We start from the raw sequence: 19,186 nt of genomic DNA, 5'->3' as shown, positions 1-19,186 counted from the left end.
AAATTTATCCAATTTATTCACTGAATAAATGCTTAGACGAAATGTGTTGTACTGAACGGCCAAATTTCGTTGCCCACCTCAAACCTAGTCAGGACGTTAGTTCTTCGTTAGTTCTCGATAGTTCTCGTAAAATTTTCGTTAGTTCTCAAAATTTATCCAATTTATTCGCCGATTAGAAAATGAAAGCAATTTGAAATTTCCCAATTTTGACACGGAATTTTTCCCAAAATATGGTCCGTATTGGTAGAATGTAGAGAGTATGGGTCAATTTTGTTAAAACTTTAGTCATTTTATCAAATTTATCCAATTTATTCACTGAATAAATGCTTAGACGAATTGTGTTGTCCTGAACTGCCAAATTTCGTTGCCTACCTCAAACCAAGTCAGGACATTAGTTCTTTGTTAGTTCTCGATAGTTCTCGTAAAATTTTCGTTAGTTCTCAAAATTTATCCAATTTATTCGCCGATTAGAAAATGGAAGCAATTTGAAATTTCCCAATTTTGACACGGAATTTTTCTCAAAAAATTGTCCGTATTGATAGAATGAAGAGAGTATGGGTCAATTTTGTTAAAACTTTAGTCATTTTATCAAATTTATCCAATTTATTCACTGAATAAATGCTTAGACGAATTGTGTTGTCCTGAACGGCCAAATTTCGTTGCCCACCTCAAACCTAGTCAGGACGTTAGTTCTTTGTTAGTTCTCGATAGTTCTCGTAAAATTTTCGTTAGTTCTCAAAATTTATCCAATTTATTCGCCGATTAGAAAATGGAAGCAATTTGAAATTTCCCAATTTTGGCACGGAATTCTTCTCAAAAAATGGTCCGTATTGGTAGAATGTAGAGAGTATGGGTCAATTTTGTTAAAACTTTACTCATTTTATCAAACTTATCCAATTTATTCACTGAATAAATGCTTAGACCAAATGTGTTGGCCTGAACGGCCAAATTTCGTTGCCCACATCAAACCTAGTCAGGACGTTAGTTCTTCGTTTGTTCTCGATAGTTCTCGTAAAATTTTCGTTAGTTCTCAAAATTTATCCAATTTATTCGCCGATTAGAAAATGGAAGCAATTTGAAATTTCCCAAATTTGACACGGAATTTTTCTCAAAAAATGGTTCGTATTGATAGAATGTAGAGAGAATGGGTCAATTTTGTTCAAACTTTAGTCATTTTATCAAACTTATCCAATTTATTCACTGAATAAATGCTTAGACAAAATGAGTTGGCCTGAACGGCCAAATCTCGTTGCCCACCTCAAACCTACTCAGGACGTTAGTTCTTCGTTAGTTCTCGATAGTTCTCGTAAAATTTTCGTTAGTTCTCAAAATTTATCCAATTTATTCGCCGATTAAAAAATGGAAGCAATTTGAAATTTCACAATTTTGACACAGAATCTTTCTCAAAAAATGGTTCGTCTTGGTAGAATGTAGAGAGTATGGGTCAATTTTGTTCAAACTGTAGTCATTTTATCAAATTTATCCAATTTATTCACTGAATAAATGCTTAGACGAAATGTGTTGTCCTGAACGGCCAAATTTCGTTGCCCACATCAAACCTAGTCAGGGCGTTAGTTCTTCGTTAGTTCTCGATAGTTCTCGTAAAATTTTTGTTAGTTCTCAAAATTTATCCAATTTATTCGCCGATTAGAAAATGGAAGCAATTTGAAATTTCCCAATTTTGACACGGAATTTTTCTCAAAAAATGGTCCGTATTGGTAGAATGTAGAGAGTATGGGTCAATTTTGTTGAAACTTTAGTCATTTTATCAAATTTATCCAATTTATTCACTGAATAAATGCTTAGACGAAATGTGTTGGCCTGAACGGCCAAATTTCGTTGCCCACCTCAAACCTAGTCAGGACGTTAGTTCTTCGTTAGTTTTCGACAGTTCTCGTAAAATTTTCGTTAGTTCCCAAAATTTATCCAATTTATTCGCCGATTAGAAAATGGAAGCAATTTGAATTTTCCCAATTTTGACACGGAATTTTTCTCAAAAAATGGTCCGTATTGGTAGAATGTAGAGAGTATGGGTCAATTGTGTTGAAACTTTAGTCATTTTATCAAATTTATCCAATTTATTCACTGAATAAATGCTTAGACGTAATGTGTTGGCCTGAACGGCCAAATTTCGTTGCCCACCTCAAACCTAGTCAGGACGTTAGTTCTTCGTTAGTTTTCGATAGTTCTCGTAAAATTTTCGTTAGTTCTAAAAATTTATACAATTTATTCGCCGATCAAAAAATGGAAGCAATTTGAAGTTTCCCAATTTTGACATGGAATTTTTATTATAAAATTGTCCGTATTGGTAGAATGTAAAGAATATGATTCAATTTTGTGGAAACTTTAGTCAATTTATCAAATGTATGCCATTTATTAACTGAATAAATGATTAGGCGAAATGTGTTGACCTCAACGGCCAAATTTCGTTGCCCACCTGAAACCTAGTCAGGACCTTAGTTCTTCGTTAGTTCACGATAGTTCTTGTAAAATTTTCGTTAGTTCTCAAAATTTATCCTATTTATTCGCCGATCAAAAAATAGAAGCAATTTGAAGTTTCCCAATTTTGACACGGAATCTACCTCAAAAAATGGTCCGTGTTTGTAGAATGTAGGGAATGTGAATCAATTTTGTTGAAACTTTAGTCATTTTATCAAATGTATCTCATTTATTAACTGAATAAATGATTAGGCGAAATATGTTGGCATTAGCGACCAAATTTCGTTGCCCACCTGAAACCTAGTCAGGACGTTAGTTCTTCGTTAGTTCTCGTAAAATTTTCGTTAGTTCTCAAACTTTATCCTATTTATTCGCCGAACAAATAATGAAAGCAATTTGCAGTCTACTCAATCAATGTAACACTTTCTGAGGACAGTAGAGTCTGTGCTGTAGTTGAGGCAACATTCTTATGAGTTCGCTTATTAAATGTATTTTTAAATAACCATAAATAGGAGGCGGTCCAACACCATAAAGTTTGTTGAACTCTACCATGAACATAAATGTCTGTGGAATTGATGCAGTGTATACACAGGAACAAACAGAAACAAGGGACGTATGAGGCCATAGTGCAGGAGATGGAATTGTATGGATATGACGTTGGGATGAAAACTTGAAAATAAAAAAGAATACTCTCTACGTACAACCAACAACTAAAGAATATAGAAAAATCAAAGAAGTCAGGTTTCTTCCTTTACATGTCCTTGTGCATTATTGTACTCATTTCTCATTAAAAAAGAACCTGTGTAACCCGTTGCAGGACCTTTTTATTCGCCAACGACGGTATCCATGGATTACGAATGGATTCAGTCTGTCAGACAGCACAAAATAGCTGAAGCCACTATCGAACTTTTCTAGACTCGGGTAGAAAGTGTGTAAGCAGCGGCTCCATTACTTTGTAACCCCATATTTTTGTACCATCAAAACCTCATTTGTCAAATTTTGTACTATTTTTGTACTAGTCAAAAATGTTAAAAATAATTTTTGTACCATTCAACTTACCGTCGAAAAACAAAAATCAATTTTGGGGTTACAGGGTAACGTCTCAACCTCATCATCGGTTTCGGTGAGTCATCCACATCATAATATTGTACTATTTATGTACCATTTTGTACCACTATTTAAGATTTTTGTACCCGTCAGGAACAGCCAGAAAAGAAGGCGGGAAAATTTGTACCTTGCAAACATATACTTTTGTACCGTCTCGAGTTGCTTCGTAGAATATTATGCTATTTTTGTACTAATTTTTAAAATTAAACCTTCTACACACCTACTTTGCAATAAGTGAATATCCGATTAAATACCGTTCTTAAAAATCCCCCCCCAAATTTTCAAATTTGTATTTATTACTTAGAGGCAGCAATTCACGGAAAAAAATTGGACAAAATTTTATCGAATTTGTGAGGTTTATATTTGCTTAAAGTTTAAATAAAATCTTCTGAATCAGTACTATATATTAAGACCGTTTCTGATTTTTGTACCTTCACGTAAAACCCGGGAAATATTTTTTTATATTCTTACTTCTTCGCTAAGACACGCAGTTCACAAGAAACTATGGACGAAATATTATCGAATGTGTGAGGTTGGTATCTAAGTATTATCTAAATATAATATTATGAATCAGTACTATAAATTAAGCCCATTTTTGAATTTTGTACCGTCACGGAAAACCCGGGAAATATTTTACAATTCTTCCTTCTTTGCTAGGACACGAAGTTCACAAAAAACTATGGACGAAATATTATTGCATGTGTGAGGCTAGTATTTAAGTATTCTCTTATAGAATCTTCTAAATCTGTACTTTCTACGTACTTAGGACCTTTTTTGATTTTTGTACCGTCACGGAAAACCGGGAAATATATAATTCTTCCTTCTTCGCTAAGACACGAAGTTCACAAGAAACTATGGACGAAACATTATCGAATGTGTGAGGCTAGTATTTAAGTATTCTCTTATAGAATCTTCTAAATCTGTACTTTCTACGTACTTAGGACCTTTTTTGATTTTTGTACCGTCACGGAAAACTTGGGAAATATTATATAATTCTTGCTTCTTTGCTAAGACACGAAGTTCACAAGAAACTATGGACGAGATGTTATCGAATGAGTGAGGTGAGTATCTAAGTATTCTTTAAATAAAATCTTCTATATTTGTACTTTCTACTATTCACCTTTTTGATTTTTGTACCATCACGGAAAACCGGGAAATATTATATAATTCTTCCTTCTTTGCTAAGACACGAAGTTCACAAGAAACTATGGACGGGATGTTATCGATTGAGTGAGGTGAGTATCTAAGTATTCTTTAAATAAAATCTTCTATATTTGTACTTTCTACTATTCCCCTTTTTGATTTTTGTACCGTCACGGAAAACCTGGGAAATATTATATAATTCTTCCTTTTTTGCTAAGACACGAAGTTCACAAGAAACTATGGACAAGATGTTATCGAATGAGTGAGGTGAGTATCTAAGTATTCTTTAAATAAAATCTTCTATATCTTCTATATTTGTACTTTCTACTACTTTCTTTGCGAGGAAGGAGAAATTTTAAAATATTTCCCGGGTTTTCCATGACGGTACAAAAACCGGAAAGGGACTTGATACAAAGTACATTTCTTTAAATTGTATTGATGATTTGAAGACCTCTAAACCTCACAAATATCATAATATATTGTTCATGTATTCATAATAATTAGTACATCAATGTGAAAAAAACAAAATTTGAAAATTATTTTCGGTTTTCAGTAACGGTACAGTTATCAAAGAGGGGCTTATTAGAAAGTACTTATTCTGAAGATTTTATTTCAACATTAAGTAGATAAAAGCCTCACACTTTCGACAAAATTTTGTCCAATTTTTTCTGTGAATTGCAGCCTCTAAGTAATAAATACAAATTTGAAAATTTGGGGGGGATTTTTAAGAACGGTATTTAATCGGATATCCACTTATTGCAAAGTAGGTGTGTAGAAGGTTTAATTTTAAAAATTAGTACAAAAATAGCATAATATTCTACGAAGCAACTCGAGACGGTACAAAAGTATATGGTTGCAAGGTACAAATTTTCCCGCCTTCTTTTCTGGCTGTTACTGACGGGTACAAAAATCTTAAATAGTGGTACAAAATGGTACATAAATAGTACAATATTTTGATGTGGATGACTCACCGAAACCGATGATGAGGTTGAGACGTTACCCTGTAACCCCAAAATTGATTTTTGTTTTTCGACGGTAAGTTGAATGGTACAAAAATTATTTTTAACATTTTTGACTAGTACAAAAATAGTACAAAATTTGACAAATGAGGTTTTGATGGTACAAAAATATGGGGTTACAAAGTAATGGAGCCGCTGCTTACACACTTTCTACCCGAGTCTAGAAAAGTTCGATAGTGGCTTCAGCTATTTTGTGCTGTCTGACAGACTGAATCCATTCGTAATCCATGGATACCGTCGTTGGCGAATAAAAAGGTCCTGCAACGGGTTACACAGGTTCTTTTTTAATGAGAAATGAGTACAATAATGCACAAGGACATGTAAAGGAAGAAACCTGACTTCTTTGATTTTTCTATTTTCTTTAGTTGTTGGTTGTACGTAGAGAGTATTCTTTTTTATTTTCAAGTTTTCATCCCAACGTCATATCCATACAATTCCATCTCCTGCACTATGGCCTCATACGTCCCTTGTTTCTGTTTGTTCCTGTGCATACACTACATAAATTCCAGACATTTATGTTCATGGTAGAGTTCAACAAACTTTATGGTGTTGGACCGCCTCCTATTTATGGTTATTAAAAAATACATTTAATAAGCGAACTCATAAGAATGTTGCCTCAACTACAGCACAGACTCTACTGTCCTCAGAAAGTGTTACATTGATTGAGTAGACTGCAAATTGCTTTCATTATTTGTTCGGCGAATAAATAGGATAAAGTTTGAGAACTAACGAAAATTTTACGAGAACTAACGAAGAACTAACGTCCTGACTAGGTTTCAGGTGGGCAACGAAATTTGGCCGCTAATGCCAACACATTTCGCCTAATCATTTATTCAGTTAATAAATGAGATACATTTGATAAAATGACTAAAGTTTCAACAAAATTAATTCACATTCCCTACATTCTACAAACACGGACCATTTTTTGAGGTAGATTCCGTGTCAAAATTGGGAAACTTCAAATTGCTTCTATTTTCTAATCGGCGAATAAATAGGATAAAGTTTGAGAACTAACGAAAATTTTACGAGAACTATCGAAAACTAACGAAGAACTAACGTCCTGACTAGGTTTGAGGAGGGCAACGAAATTTGGCCGTTCAGGACAACACATTTCGTCTAAGCATTTATTCAGTGAATAAATTGGATAAATTTGATAAAATGACTAAAGTTTCAACAAAATTGACCCATACTCTCTACATTCTACCAATACGGACCATTTTTTGAGAAAAATTCCGTGTCAAAATTGGGAAATTTCAAATTGATTCCATTTTCTAATCGGCGAATAAATTGGATAAATTTTCAGAACTAACGAAAATTTTACGAGAACTATCGAGAACTAACGAAGAAGTAACGTCCTGACTAGGTTTGAGGTGGGCAACGAAATTTGGCCGTTCAGGCCAACACATTTCGTCTAAGCATTTATTCAGTGAATAAATTGGATAAGATTACTAAAGTTTCAACAAAATTGACCCATACTCTCTACATTCTACCAATACGGACCATTTTTTGAGAAAAATTCCGTGTCAAAATTGGGAAATTTCAAATTGATTCCATTCTCTAATCGGCGAATAAATTGGATAAATTTTAAGAACTAACGAAAATTTTACGAGAACTATCGAGAACTAACGAAGAAGTAACGTCCTGACTAGGTTTGAGGTGGGCAACGAAATTTGGCCGTTCAGGCCAACACATTTCGTCTAAGCATTTATTCAGTGAATAAATTGGATAAGATTACTAAAGTTTCAACAAAATTGACCCATACTCTCTACATTCTACCAATACGGACCATTTTTTGAGAAAAATTCCCTGTTAAAATTGGGAAATTTCAAATTGCTTCCATCTTCTAATCGGCGAATAAATTGGATAAATTTTGGGAACTAACGAAAATTTTACGAGAACTATCGAAAACTAACGAAGTACTAACGTCCTGACTAGGTTTGAGGTGGGCAACGAAATTTGGCCGTTCAGGTCAACACATTTCGTCTAAGCATTTATTCAGTGAATAAATTGGATAAATTTGATAAAATGACTAAAGTTTCAACAAAATTGACCCATACTCTCTACATTCTACCAATACGGACCATTTTTTGAGAAAAATTCCGTGTCAAAATTGGGAAATTTTAAATTGCTTCCATTTTCTAATCGGCGAATAAATTGGATAAATTTTAAGAACTAACGAAAATTTTACGAGAACTATCGAAAACTAACGAAGTACTAACGTCCTGACTAGGTTTGAGGTGGGCAACGAAATTTGGCCGTTCAGGACAACACATTTCGTCTAAGCATTTATTCAGTGAATAAATTGGCTAAATTTGAAAAAAAATTACTACGGTTTCAACAAAATTGACCCATACTCTCTACATTCTACCAATACGGACCATTTTTTGAGAAAAATTCCGTGTCAAAATTGAGAAATTTAAATTTGCTTCCATTTTCTCATCGGCGAATAAATTGGATAAATTTTGAGAACTAACGAAAATTTTAAGAGAACTGTCGAAAACTAACGAAGAACTAACGTCCTGACTAGGTTTGAAATGGGCAACGAAATTTGGCCGTTCAGGCCAACACATTTCGTCTAAGCATTTATTCAGTGAATAAATTGGATAAATTTGATAAGATTACTAAAGTTTCAACAAAATTGACCCATACTCTCTACATTCTACCAATACGGACCATTTTTTGAGAAAAATTCCCTGTTAAAATTGGGAAATTTCAAATTGCTTCCATTTTCAAATCGGCGAATAAATTGGATAAATTTTGGGAACTAACGAAAATTTTACGAGAACTATCGAAAACTAACGAAGTACTAACGTCCTGATTAGGTTTGAGGTGGGAAACGAAATTTGGCCGTTCAGGCCAACACATTTAGTCTAAGCATTTATTCAGTGAATAAATTGGATAAATTTGAAAAAAATTACTAAGGTTTCAACAAAATTGACTCATATTCTATACATTCTACCAATACGGACCATTGTTTGAGAATAATTCCGTGTCAAAATTGGGAAATTTCAATTTGCTTCCATTTTCTCATCGGTGAATAAATTGGATAAATTTTGAGAACTAACGAAAATTTTAAGAGAACTGTCGAAAATTAACGAAGAACTAACTTCCTGACTAGGTTTGAGGTGGGCAACGAAATTTGGCCGTTCAGGTCAACACATTTCGTCTAAGCATTTATTCAGTGAATAAATTGGATAAATTTGATAAAATGACTAAAGTTTCAACAAAATTGACCCATACTCTCTACATTCTACCATTACGGACCATTTTTGAGAAAAATTCCCTGTCAAAATTGGGAAATTTCAAATTGCTTTCATTTTCTAATCGGCGAATAAATGGGATAAATTTTGGGAAATAACGAATATTTTACGAGAACTATCGAAAACTAACGAAGAACTAACGTCCTGACTAGGTTTCAGGTGGGCAACGAAATTTGGCCGTTCAGGCCAACACATTTCGTCTAAGCATTTATTCAGTGAATAAATTGGATAAATTTGATAAAATTACTAAAGTTTCAACAAACTGACCCATACTCTCTACATTCTACCAATACGGACCATTTTTTGATAAACGTTTCGAGTCAAAATTGGGAAATTTCAATTTGCTTCCATTTTCTAATCGGCGAATAAATTGGATAAATTTTGAGAACTAACGAAAATTTTAAGAGAACTGTCGAAAACTAACGAAGAACTAACGTCCTGACTAGGTTTGAGGTGGGCAACGAAATTTGGCCGTTCAGGTCAACACATTTCGTCTAAGCATTTATTCAGTGAATAAATTGGATAAATTTGATAAAATGACTAAAGTTTCAACAAAATTCACCCATACTCTCTACATTCTATCAATACGAACCATTTTTTGAGAAAAATTCCCTGTCAAAATTGGGAAATTTCAAATTGCTTCCATTTTCTAATCGGCGAATAAATTGGATAAATTTTGGGAACTAACGAAAATTTTACGAGAACTATCGAAAACTAACGAAGAACTAACGTCCTGACTAGGTTTGAGGTGGGCAACGAAATTTGGCCGTTCAGGCCAACACATTTCGTCTAAGCATTTATTCAGTGAATAAATTGGATAAATTTGATAAAATGACTAAAGTTTCAACAAAATGGACCCATACTCTCTACATTCTACCAATACGGACCATTTTTTGAGAAAAATTCCTTGTCAAAATTGGGAAATTTCAATTTGCTTCCATTTTCTCATCGGCGAATAAATTGGATAAATTTTGAGAACTAACGAAAATTTTAAGAGAACTGTCGAAAACTAACGAAGAACTAACGTCCTGACTAGGTTTGAGGTGGGCAACGAAATTTGGCCGTTCAGGTCAACACATTTCGTCTAAGCATTTATTCAGTGAATAAATTGGATAAATTTGATAAAATGACTAAAGTTTCAACAAAATTGACCCATACTCTCTACATTCTATCAATACGGACCATTTTTTGAGAAAAATTCCCTGTCAAAATTGGGAAATTTCAAATTGCTTCCATTTTCTAATCGGCGAATAAATTGGATAAATTTTGGGAACTAACGAAAATTTTACGAGAACTATCGAGAACTAACGAAGAACTAACGTCCTGACTAGGTTTCAGGTGGGCAACGAAATTTGGCCGCTAATGCCAACACATTTCGCCTAATCATTTATTAAGTTAATAAATGAGATACATTTGATAAAATGACTAAAGTTTCAACAAAATTGATTCACATTCCCTACATTCTACAAACACGGACCATTTCTTGAGGTAGATTCCGTGTCAAAATTGGGAAACTTCAAATTGCTTCTATTTTCTAATCGGCGAATAAATTGGATAAATTTTGGGAACTAACGAAAATTTTACGAGAACTATCGAGAACTAACAAAGAACTAACGTCCTGACTAGGTTTGAGGTAGGCAACGAAATTTGGCAGTTCAGGACAACACAATTCGTCTAAGCATTTATTCAGTGAATAAATTGGGTAAATTTGATAAAATTACTAAAGTTTCAACAAATTGACCCATACTCTCTACATTCTACCAATACGGACCATTTTTTGAGAAAAGTTCCGAGTCAAAATTGGGAAATTTCAATTTGCTTCCATTTTCTAATCGGCGAATAAATTGGATAAATTTTGAGAACTAACGAAAATTTTACGAGAACTATCGAAAACTAACGAAGAACTAACGTCCTGACTAGGTTTGAGGTGGGCAACGAAATTTAGCGGTACAGGCCAACACATTTCTTCTAAGCATTTATTCAGTGAATAAATTGGATAAATTTGATAAAATGACTAAAGTTTCAAGAAAATTGACTCATAATCTCTACATTCTACCAATACGGACCATTTTTTGATAAAATTTCCGTGTCAAAATTGGAAAACTGCAAATTACCTCAATTTATTGTTCGGCGAATAAATTGGATAAATTTTGAGAACTAACGAAAATTTTATGAGAACTAACGGGAACTAACGAAAATCAATCGATCTGGATGGTTTTCGGTTGGAATTTCAATATGGGTCGAAAAAGTGTGAAGTTGGCCCGACCCATTTATTTCCTTAATAGTTTTTATGTATTTTCGGAACTAACGAAAATTTTATGAGAACTATCGAGAACTAACGAAGAACTAACGTCCTGACTAGTTTTGAAGTGGGCAACGCGAATGGGTCGGGCCAACTTCACAGGGGTCTCTATACAACCAGTTACAACGTGTGGGTATTCCATTTCCGATGTCTCTTTCGACTCTACTCTACGAACCACGGTCTGATGTCATGTGGATACTGTACAGCTTTGCACGCAAACACAACATTGTAACATAAACAAACAGATACCTGGAATGTAAACAAACTTTCTCATAACAAACCAAATAACCCCTGGCAAGAAATCGCTCATAGGCGGTGTGTGCCAATCAAAGAAGAAGGAAGGAAGGATATAAAAGAGCTAGACTTTTGTAAGTCTACGGGAAATTCTCCTGGTCGCCGAAAGGCTGATGGTTCAGGGGACATTGGGTAATATCTTGCTTCAATCTTCGGATTGGCTGGTGTACTTGTGCTCCATTTGGCAGATATTCCACAAACCCAACTCTGAATAAGGCGTTCTCCTGCATCATCAAAAAGACCAGGGTTATAAACTTCGGAACAACTAATAGGTTTAGGCCTACAAGTTGTATCAGGTGAATTGTCTGTTTGAAAAGTGTTTGTATATCATTGGAAGTTTAAATAAATCTTCGAGTGAAAGGTCTTAATGATCTTTCATTTCAAACCTGCATAGGTGATAATTAAAAATAAATCCTGCTCCACAGACCTCGCAAGGGCTTGGTCCTACTAACCCTCAGAAGCCTCTGAGAAGTCCGATAAAAAGGGTTATAACCAGATTAACATAAAGTCCTAAAGGCAGAAGGTGCGTGTCAACGATTTGCGATTAAAATTATCCGAAATGCCATCTGGTGGATTTTCCGGAACTACTCTATGTAGGAATGCATGGGAAATGTTCGAAATAGTAACGTTTACTGTTCAGTTTTTTGCTCTAAATCGTTTTGTGGATCAGGGCAAGTTTAAAGTTTGCTTGTGTTTCCACCCCGTGGAATGAACAAAATGAAATTTGTAAATAAATGAGGGAAAACAGAATTGATTGACCGTGGATTCTGGATTGGCATGAGGGGATAACATTGAAATGCGGCAAGGAAATTGCGAAGAATGCACGTGTCTGTTCACTTTATTTTCGGAAAGATGATTCTATTAGCACGAAAGTAAAGTTTTAAATTGTTCTTTATGCATAAAACTGTTTTTCAAAAACAATGAATCATGTATTAAATTTGGAACAGGTGCAAGTCGATTAAGTCCGAAGATGAAAATAGTTTGAGAATTAATTAATGTCTGTAATCACAAAGGTAAACAGAAAAAGAAAATCGACATGCTAATGTTGTTGTGAAGAGAGCCTCGATGAAATTGTGAATTCTATTATCATTATCCTGTGTTATTATTAAACCAGCCTGCTTCTTTGGGGGAAGAACTGCAACGGCATGTTTACATTTTTCTCCTGCCCAAGCTTTGCAAATACGGGTGAATTGCTTTATTTTCAAATCATTTCCGAGCGCTCCAGTTCAACCTAAGGTGCAGAAGAAACAGCACTGCTTTGAAGAACAAGTGCGTATACATTAGTTTCGTCTGCGTTTCCCGTGTTATTTTTGCCTACCATACTTAAATGCTTCGTACTCAGCACAGCTTCACCTTCGCTGAAGTTCCTGGAATTCACATCGCATTCGCTATATTTGAAAATATCGCCTAATTTAAACGTTTCTTCCATACCAGCTATGACAACACGCCCCTCTTACGTACTACTACTGCATGTAAACAAAGATTTATCCTACATAGAGCGGCCATATTGGAAACGACACTAGCGCTCAGGTGGTAATTTTAATCGCGAATAATACCCCGCCCATAAAGCAGGGTCGTAGCGCAATGTTAACGCAGCCGAATTGTAATCGAGGGGTCCCATGTTTGATAACCGGTGGAGGCATATAGTTGTTCTGATCCCACTTTAAACTGTATGTCCAGTCCCGATTAGCTTTTCTGTGCATAAAGTAGACCGAGTCGTTGCCAGAGCTCTCTCTTTCTCTCTCAACAATTCTCTGAACTGCGTTCTGGACCATATAAGAAGAGTATTTCAACTTCCAGAGTAACATCCAAGCTCTCTTTTAACAATCTAAATAGGTGTCTCCTGGAAAATATCCAAGTGAATTTAAACTCCCAGCCTCACAACCGTGTCTATCTGTTTAAAATGTCCTCGGGTGCGGCAAGGATCGTTTCCCAAGTGAATTTAAATCCCTACAGTTGGAAACAAAGCACTTTGATCAATCTTCTTAGGTGCTTTCCACAACACGTCCGAAGTAAAGTTCAATTCCCACTGTAGCAACCAGAGCTCTCTCTTAACAATATCCTTATGCTCTTCTAAGTGCACGTCCTACGTGACCAGAGTCGTAGCCAGAGATCTCTGCTAACCAACTCCTTGGATGCTTCCCGAAAGTCCGAAGTGTAATTCAAGTACAGGTATTGTAGCCGGAGCTCTGTCTTACTTATCTCCTGAGTTGTTTTTTTTTCTGTGAGCACTTCCTAAATGAGCAGAGTTGTAATTAGAACTTCCTCTTAACAACCACCTGAGATTCTTCTGTGAGCACTCCCTAAATGAGCAGAGTTGTAATTAGAACTTCCTCTTAACAACCACCTGAGATTCTTCTTTGTACACTTCCTAAGTGGGCAGAATTGTAATTACAACTTCCTCTTAACAAACACCCGAGATTCTTCTTTGTACACTTCCTAAGTGAGTAGAGTTGTGGCCAAAATTTCCTCTTAACAACCACCTGAGATTCTTCTGTGAGCACTTCCTAAATGAGCAGAGTTGTAATTAGAACTTTCTCTTAACAACCACCTGAGATTATTCTTTGTACACTTCCTAAGTGAGTAGAGTTGTGGCCAAAATTTCCTCTTAACAACCACCTGAGATTCTTCTGTGAGCACTTCCTAAATGAGCAGAGTTGTAATTAGAACTTCCTTTTAACAACCACCTGAGATTCTTCTTTGTACACTTCCTAAGTGAGCAGAATTGTAATTAGAACTTCCTCTTAACAACCACCTGAGATTCTTCTTTGTACACTTCCTAAGTGAGTAGAGTTGTGGCCAAAATTTCCTCTTAACAACCACCTGAGATTTTTCTGTGAGCACTTATTAAATGAGCAGAGTTGTAATTACAACTTCCTCTTAACAACCACCTGAGATTCTTCTTTGTACACTTCCTAAGTGAGCAAAATTGTAATTAGAACTTCCTCTTAACAACCACCTGAGATTCTTCTTTGTACACTTCCTAAGTGAGTAGAATTGTGGCCAAAATTTCCTCTTAACAACCACCTGAGATTCTTCTTTGTACACTTCCTAAGTGAGTAGAGTTGTAGCCAGAATTTCCTCTTAACAACCACTTGAGATTCTTCTCTGTACACTTCCTAAGTGAGCAGAATTGTGATTAGAACTTCCTCTTAACAACCACCTGAGATTCTTCTGTTAACACTTTCTAAAACGAAAGTACGAAGACTGTATTGTAGAAGGAGAGAGAAAAAATGAGAAGAGTTTTGCCAAAGTTCTCAATAGAAATAAGACCCGTTAGCACCCAATTGCCAGCCAAGAGTTGTGAATTTACTTGCAGGTATTAAAAGGCTGAAGTCAGTAATAAAGGGAGTGAAGAATAAGAAGTATGAAAAGCTTGTCTGAGGAGTATAAAGTTGAGAAGAAACTAGAGTGAATGAAGACAAGGGAATTAAAGTGTTTGACTTAGAAAGGACTGAAGAAAAGGGAATGAGTAGGAAGATATGTGAAGTGAAGAGTATCTCCTATCTCCTAGGCACAACGGTTTTCTTTAGTTGATTACCTTTGAAGCCCATCATGATGAACTCGTCAGATTGTCAGCTTGGGATCCGTCTTCTCCGAGCAAAAGCGAACAAACGAGGGATCTCCTGGCTCGGGGCGGGCTTTATAGTACGCAAGGACACGTAGGCCACGCCTTCTGCCATGCATTCCGCACTGTAAACATCCGTTGTAAGAAGAACAATGCATTGACTCTGAGCACAATGCAGTCAATCATTTTATTTTGATTCCAATCATCCGGTGCTTACAATGAGTGGAATGCGACGCTCACTAGTGACTACCTGAGTCACAGGATATTATCCGATTGTCGCTTATCGCAATGAGACACACATAACATTCAAGTCATGCGACTTTGCATATCGCAATAAATACTCTTTGTTTGCTCTCGATTCCTTCCATTGTCCTATCAGCACTTTCAGTGGTGTCCATCCTCCTCAAGGCTGATGGCGCATTCCCTCCAAAGTTGTTCATCAAAATCCCAACCAAAAGAAATGTTCATAACAAGCACCACCACACACATACACACACAAATATAGTTTGGATAAACAAACAATAATTGATTTTTGTTTGAATGTCGATAATTTAATTTCATTTTTCAAAAAATAATTTTCGAAACTTTTTCAAACTTTGGACATCGAAAACTGACAGTATGTTACAATTATCCAGTCAGTCGTAGTACAGGAACACATACGTACATGCATAGCAAATCGTGCCGGAAATCATCCAACACCAAAACTGAAGTCCGCATGTCAAAAGATCCGAGCCGACTAGGAACTACCGCAAAGAAAACACCAGACATTGTTTACCACTGGGCACCTTGTAATCAAGGGATCCCGGGTTCGATACCCGGTTGAGGCACATAGTGGTTCGGATCCCACTTTAAACTGTAGGTCCAGTCTCGATTAGCCTTACTGTGCATAAAGTGGACTTAAAACACCAATTCAATCAATCAATTTACCACTGGCCGAGATACCAAAAATCGAAAGACACATAACATTCGAAACCTTTTGTTGCAGTTGAAATTAAAAGACTAAAGAATGGAAAAGCATGGCTCACTTTCATGTTTGCTAACATGAAACGTGCAAAACTGTTCAGGTGCACTGAACCTTATTCTTAACAGTTTGTCTGCTTGACTTATCTTGAGCACTTTAAACTGTAGGTCCAGTCCCGATAAGCTTTACTGTGCATAAAGTGGACACCAACTCAAATCAAACCAAACCAAACTCTTTGCTAGCACTGATTCTTTAGTGATTAAGATTCCCACAATGTGACACATCCTGTTTATCTGAATGCAAAAATGAATATTTGCGCTAAAAGATCATTCATTTGTCTATTTTCTCTTGTTGTTGGGAGGTGACCTCTCTTTTAAAAAACATTGGACATGTGAGATTGAATATTTTAAACATAATGAATATGTAGGGATAACGTTGAGATGCATCTATAGAAAATCGGTAAGAATGGAAAGGATTGAATTTGATCTTGCCCATGATAGGGACAGATGTAAGGCGTGTGTTGCTGTAGCCATAAACCTTCGGGTTCATGAAGGCTAGAGAGTTAGTTAGTTAGTTTATGTGAAATTGAATATTTCTTAAAAGCATATCTCAGGGCGCCCGTGGGATACAGACGAGATTTCTTCCAGGAGAGGGCAAACAAGACTTTACCACGGAGAGAAATTTTTATTTTAAAATATTTTAAAAGGGAATAAGGTTTACATTAATTTCCACGTAAAAAATCACACTAATATAATGAACATTTTCAATACTCGTCTTCTGGGGAGGGAGAATACCCCTTGCCCCTGATGGATAGATACCACCATGGGGGTGCCATGAGGAGAAAATCGGAAAGATGAAGGAGTAAATCCGAAATTATACATATCTAATTTGATCAGTTGATCCTTTGGTAGCCGATTTGAAAAATTACCAAGTTCTTTTAAAAAAAGAACAAAATAAGAAGGGACCAAAATTGAGCAGGGTATTTTTTTTTCTATACAAAGACAAATTTACGGAGTGTAAGGGGTGATCTTTCCACTTGGTACACCCAATTGTCAACCTCACTTACACGTGATACACTCAATTGTCAACCTCACTTACACGTGGTACAATGGAATCCATGAGTATTACCGTGCAAATTGTCCATGACTATTTGCATTAATTTTTCTCTTTCATCCTACGTGTTTCTAAGCGATGGATTATTATATAGGCTGGTGCAGAAGTTGTCAACAGCTTGTTTTGGGTTTTCTTTTGATTCTTGAAGCTCCTGTGTCAAATAAAGTGCACGAACATGGTGATGGACAATTTGCACGGTAATACTCATGGATTTCACTGTACACCCAATTATCAACCTCACTTCCACGTGGTACACCCAATTTTCAACCTACTTCCACTTAGTACACCCTGGACTGAATTTGGAAGACTAACGAGGCTCTGGCGTCTAGACCTACGACCAGTATAATCCTTGGACGGCTGTGTGTGTGTTGTCCTATGTTTTGTCCTTATGTGTGCTGAGTGCCCCTTTACAGCCTCAGCTTTTAACCCAGGTGAGAATATTTTAGTCTTCCGACATTACAGTTATGTTTTATTAGTTATATTTTAGTTATGGTAAGGGGCTGGACCCCGTATAATGTGACGGGTGAAGAATAGCCCAAAATATCAGAAGCAATCAAACTGAAAGGTAAATTAACGTTTGTACATGTCAGCACCTTTGCTACTTGATTTGACTCTTCTTTATCATGTGACGTACTTCTCAAAGTATGTAAGGTACCTGAACACAATATGGCCTACCTAAGATTGTTTGTAATGGTGTACAAAGTCAGGAAGGTAAACAAATCGCAATGTTGAAAAGAGGGAACGTTTCTGAACGATTACTGAAAATTGGAGTCAGTTCCCTATAATAAAATGGGTGCATGGAATATTTAATTAAACAGTTACGTTTAAGACATATTGGGTACATAAGTACCCAATATGGCCTACTCGTATATTTTGTTCTTTCACATCAAAATACGCAACAGGAATTGTAAATAAAGTACCACAATGTTGTTTTTATAGGTATATAAGTATGTTGATAAACTTACATTTTATTTACATAATGAGATATGAGATTTGTACAAATAAATAACATTGTTTAAAAACCAATTTGTTACACATCACACTCTGGGCAAATGAAAGATCCTTAGTGAGTCCCACACACTCTACATGAATACAAGAGTAAAAAATGCCACATTTGCAAATTTGCAAAAAATCCGATCATATTCTTCCATTCTTAAATAATAATCAGGTTCTTACCATGGTAAACAGAAGGAAGTTGCACTATCTCTGTTTGGTACGCCGCATACTGACAATACCTGTTTGAGAAGATGCATTCCCGTAGGGAAATCCATGTTACCCGTAAACGGAACAACTTCGATTTACCCCATCACTCTACCACGGCCTACAAATCATCTTTCTCCTTTTCGGCTCCCAAAGCATGGAATGCATTGCCTGCTAATATCGCTAGTGTAAACAACCCATTAAATTTAAAGGTAAAGTAAAAGATCTGCTGTTAAGGGAACAATGGCAGACTCGGGGCACATACTAAAGGTATCAAGTCACTCATTATATGGAATTGTATTATTGAATTATTATTACTATTGTCTCTTGTATTTCTAGTTACAATTATTTTTATATGCAACTAATTCCTATGTACTTTTTTCTTTCATTTTATTTATCTGTGTATTATTTTGCATTTAACTTACTGCTCCATACGCAGTTTACATCAACTTATATGTATTATCATATTGACAAGGGTTAGGTGGCAGAGCAGCCATTAGTTGAACCTCGCCCGCTTAATAAAGAATTTTTTTTATTATTATTATTATTAAGAGGTCACATTGAATCTACCTTACATAGTGTTCTTCTTTTCCTTCATTATAAAGTCTAAACTAAGTAGATTGTTGTAAAGCATAAATTATGAGCTATCATAATATGTACAGTGGGATCCATGAGTATTACCGTGCAAATTGTCCATCACCATGTTCGTGCACTTTATTTGACCCAATAAGAGCTTCAAGAATTAAAAGAAAACTCAAAACAAGCTGTTGACAACTTCTG

At 35.7% G+C, this 19,186-nt stretch overlaps 1 protein-coding gene across 3 annotated transcripts in view; it reads right to left on the bottom strand.

Annotated features, from left to right (window-relative positions):
* Nucleotides 1-19,186, bottom strand: part of LOC145997231 (innexin inx3-like) — a 68,115-nt gene that overhangs the window by 10,200 nt on the left and 38,729 nt on the right. Inside the window, exon 1 of one of the 3 annotated variants that reach the window (XM_083134027.1) lies at nt 15,106-15,170. The exons of the other annotated variants lie outside the window; for them this stretch is intronic. Coding sequence (XP_082990153.1) covers nt 15,106-15,121 — 16 coding nt within the window. The 5' untranslated portion in view covers nt 15,122-15,170. Of the gene's footprint in view, nt 1-15,105; nt 15,171-19,186 lie in introns of those variants that run through there. 3 annotated transcript variants of the gene reach the window in all.

The sequence above is a fragment of the Lepisma saccharinum genome, chromosome 13 (genome assembly GCF_977018435.1).
Source record: "Lepisma saccharinum chromosome 13, izLepSacc3.1, whole genome shotgun sequence".
NCBI classification, from domain to species: domain Eukaryota; kingdom Metazoa; phylum Arthropoda; class Insecta; order Zygentoma; family Lepismatidae; genus Lepisma; species Lepisma saccharinum.
This window is presented reverse-complemented; position numbering and strand designations above follow the sequence as displayed.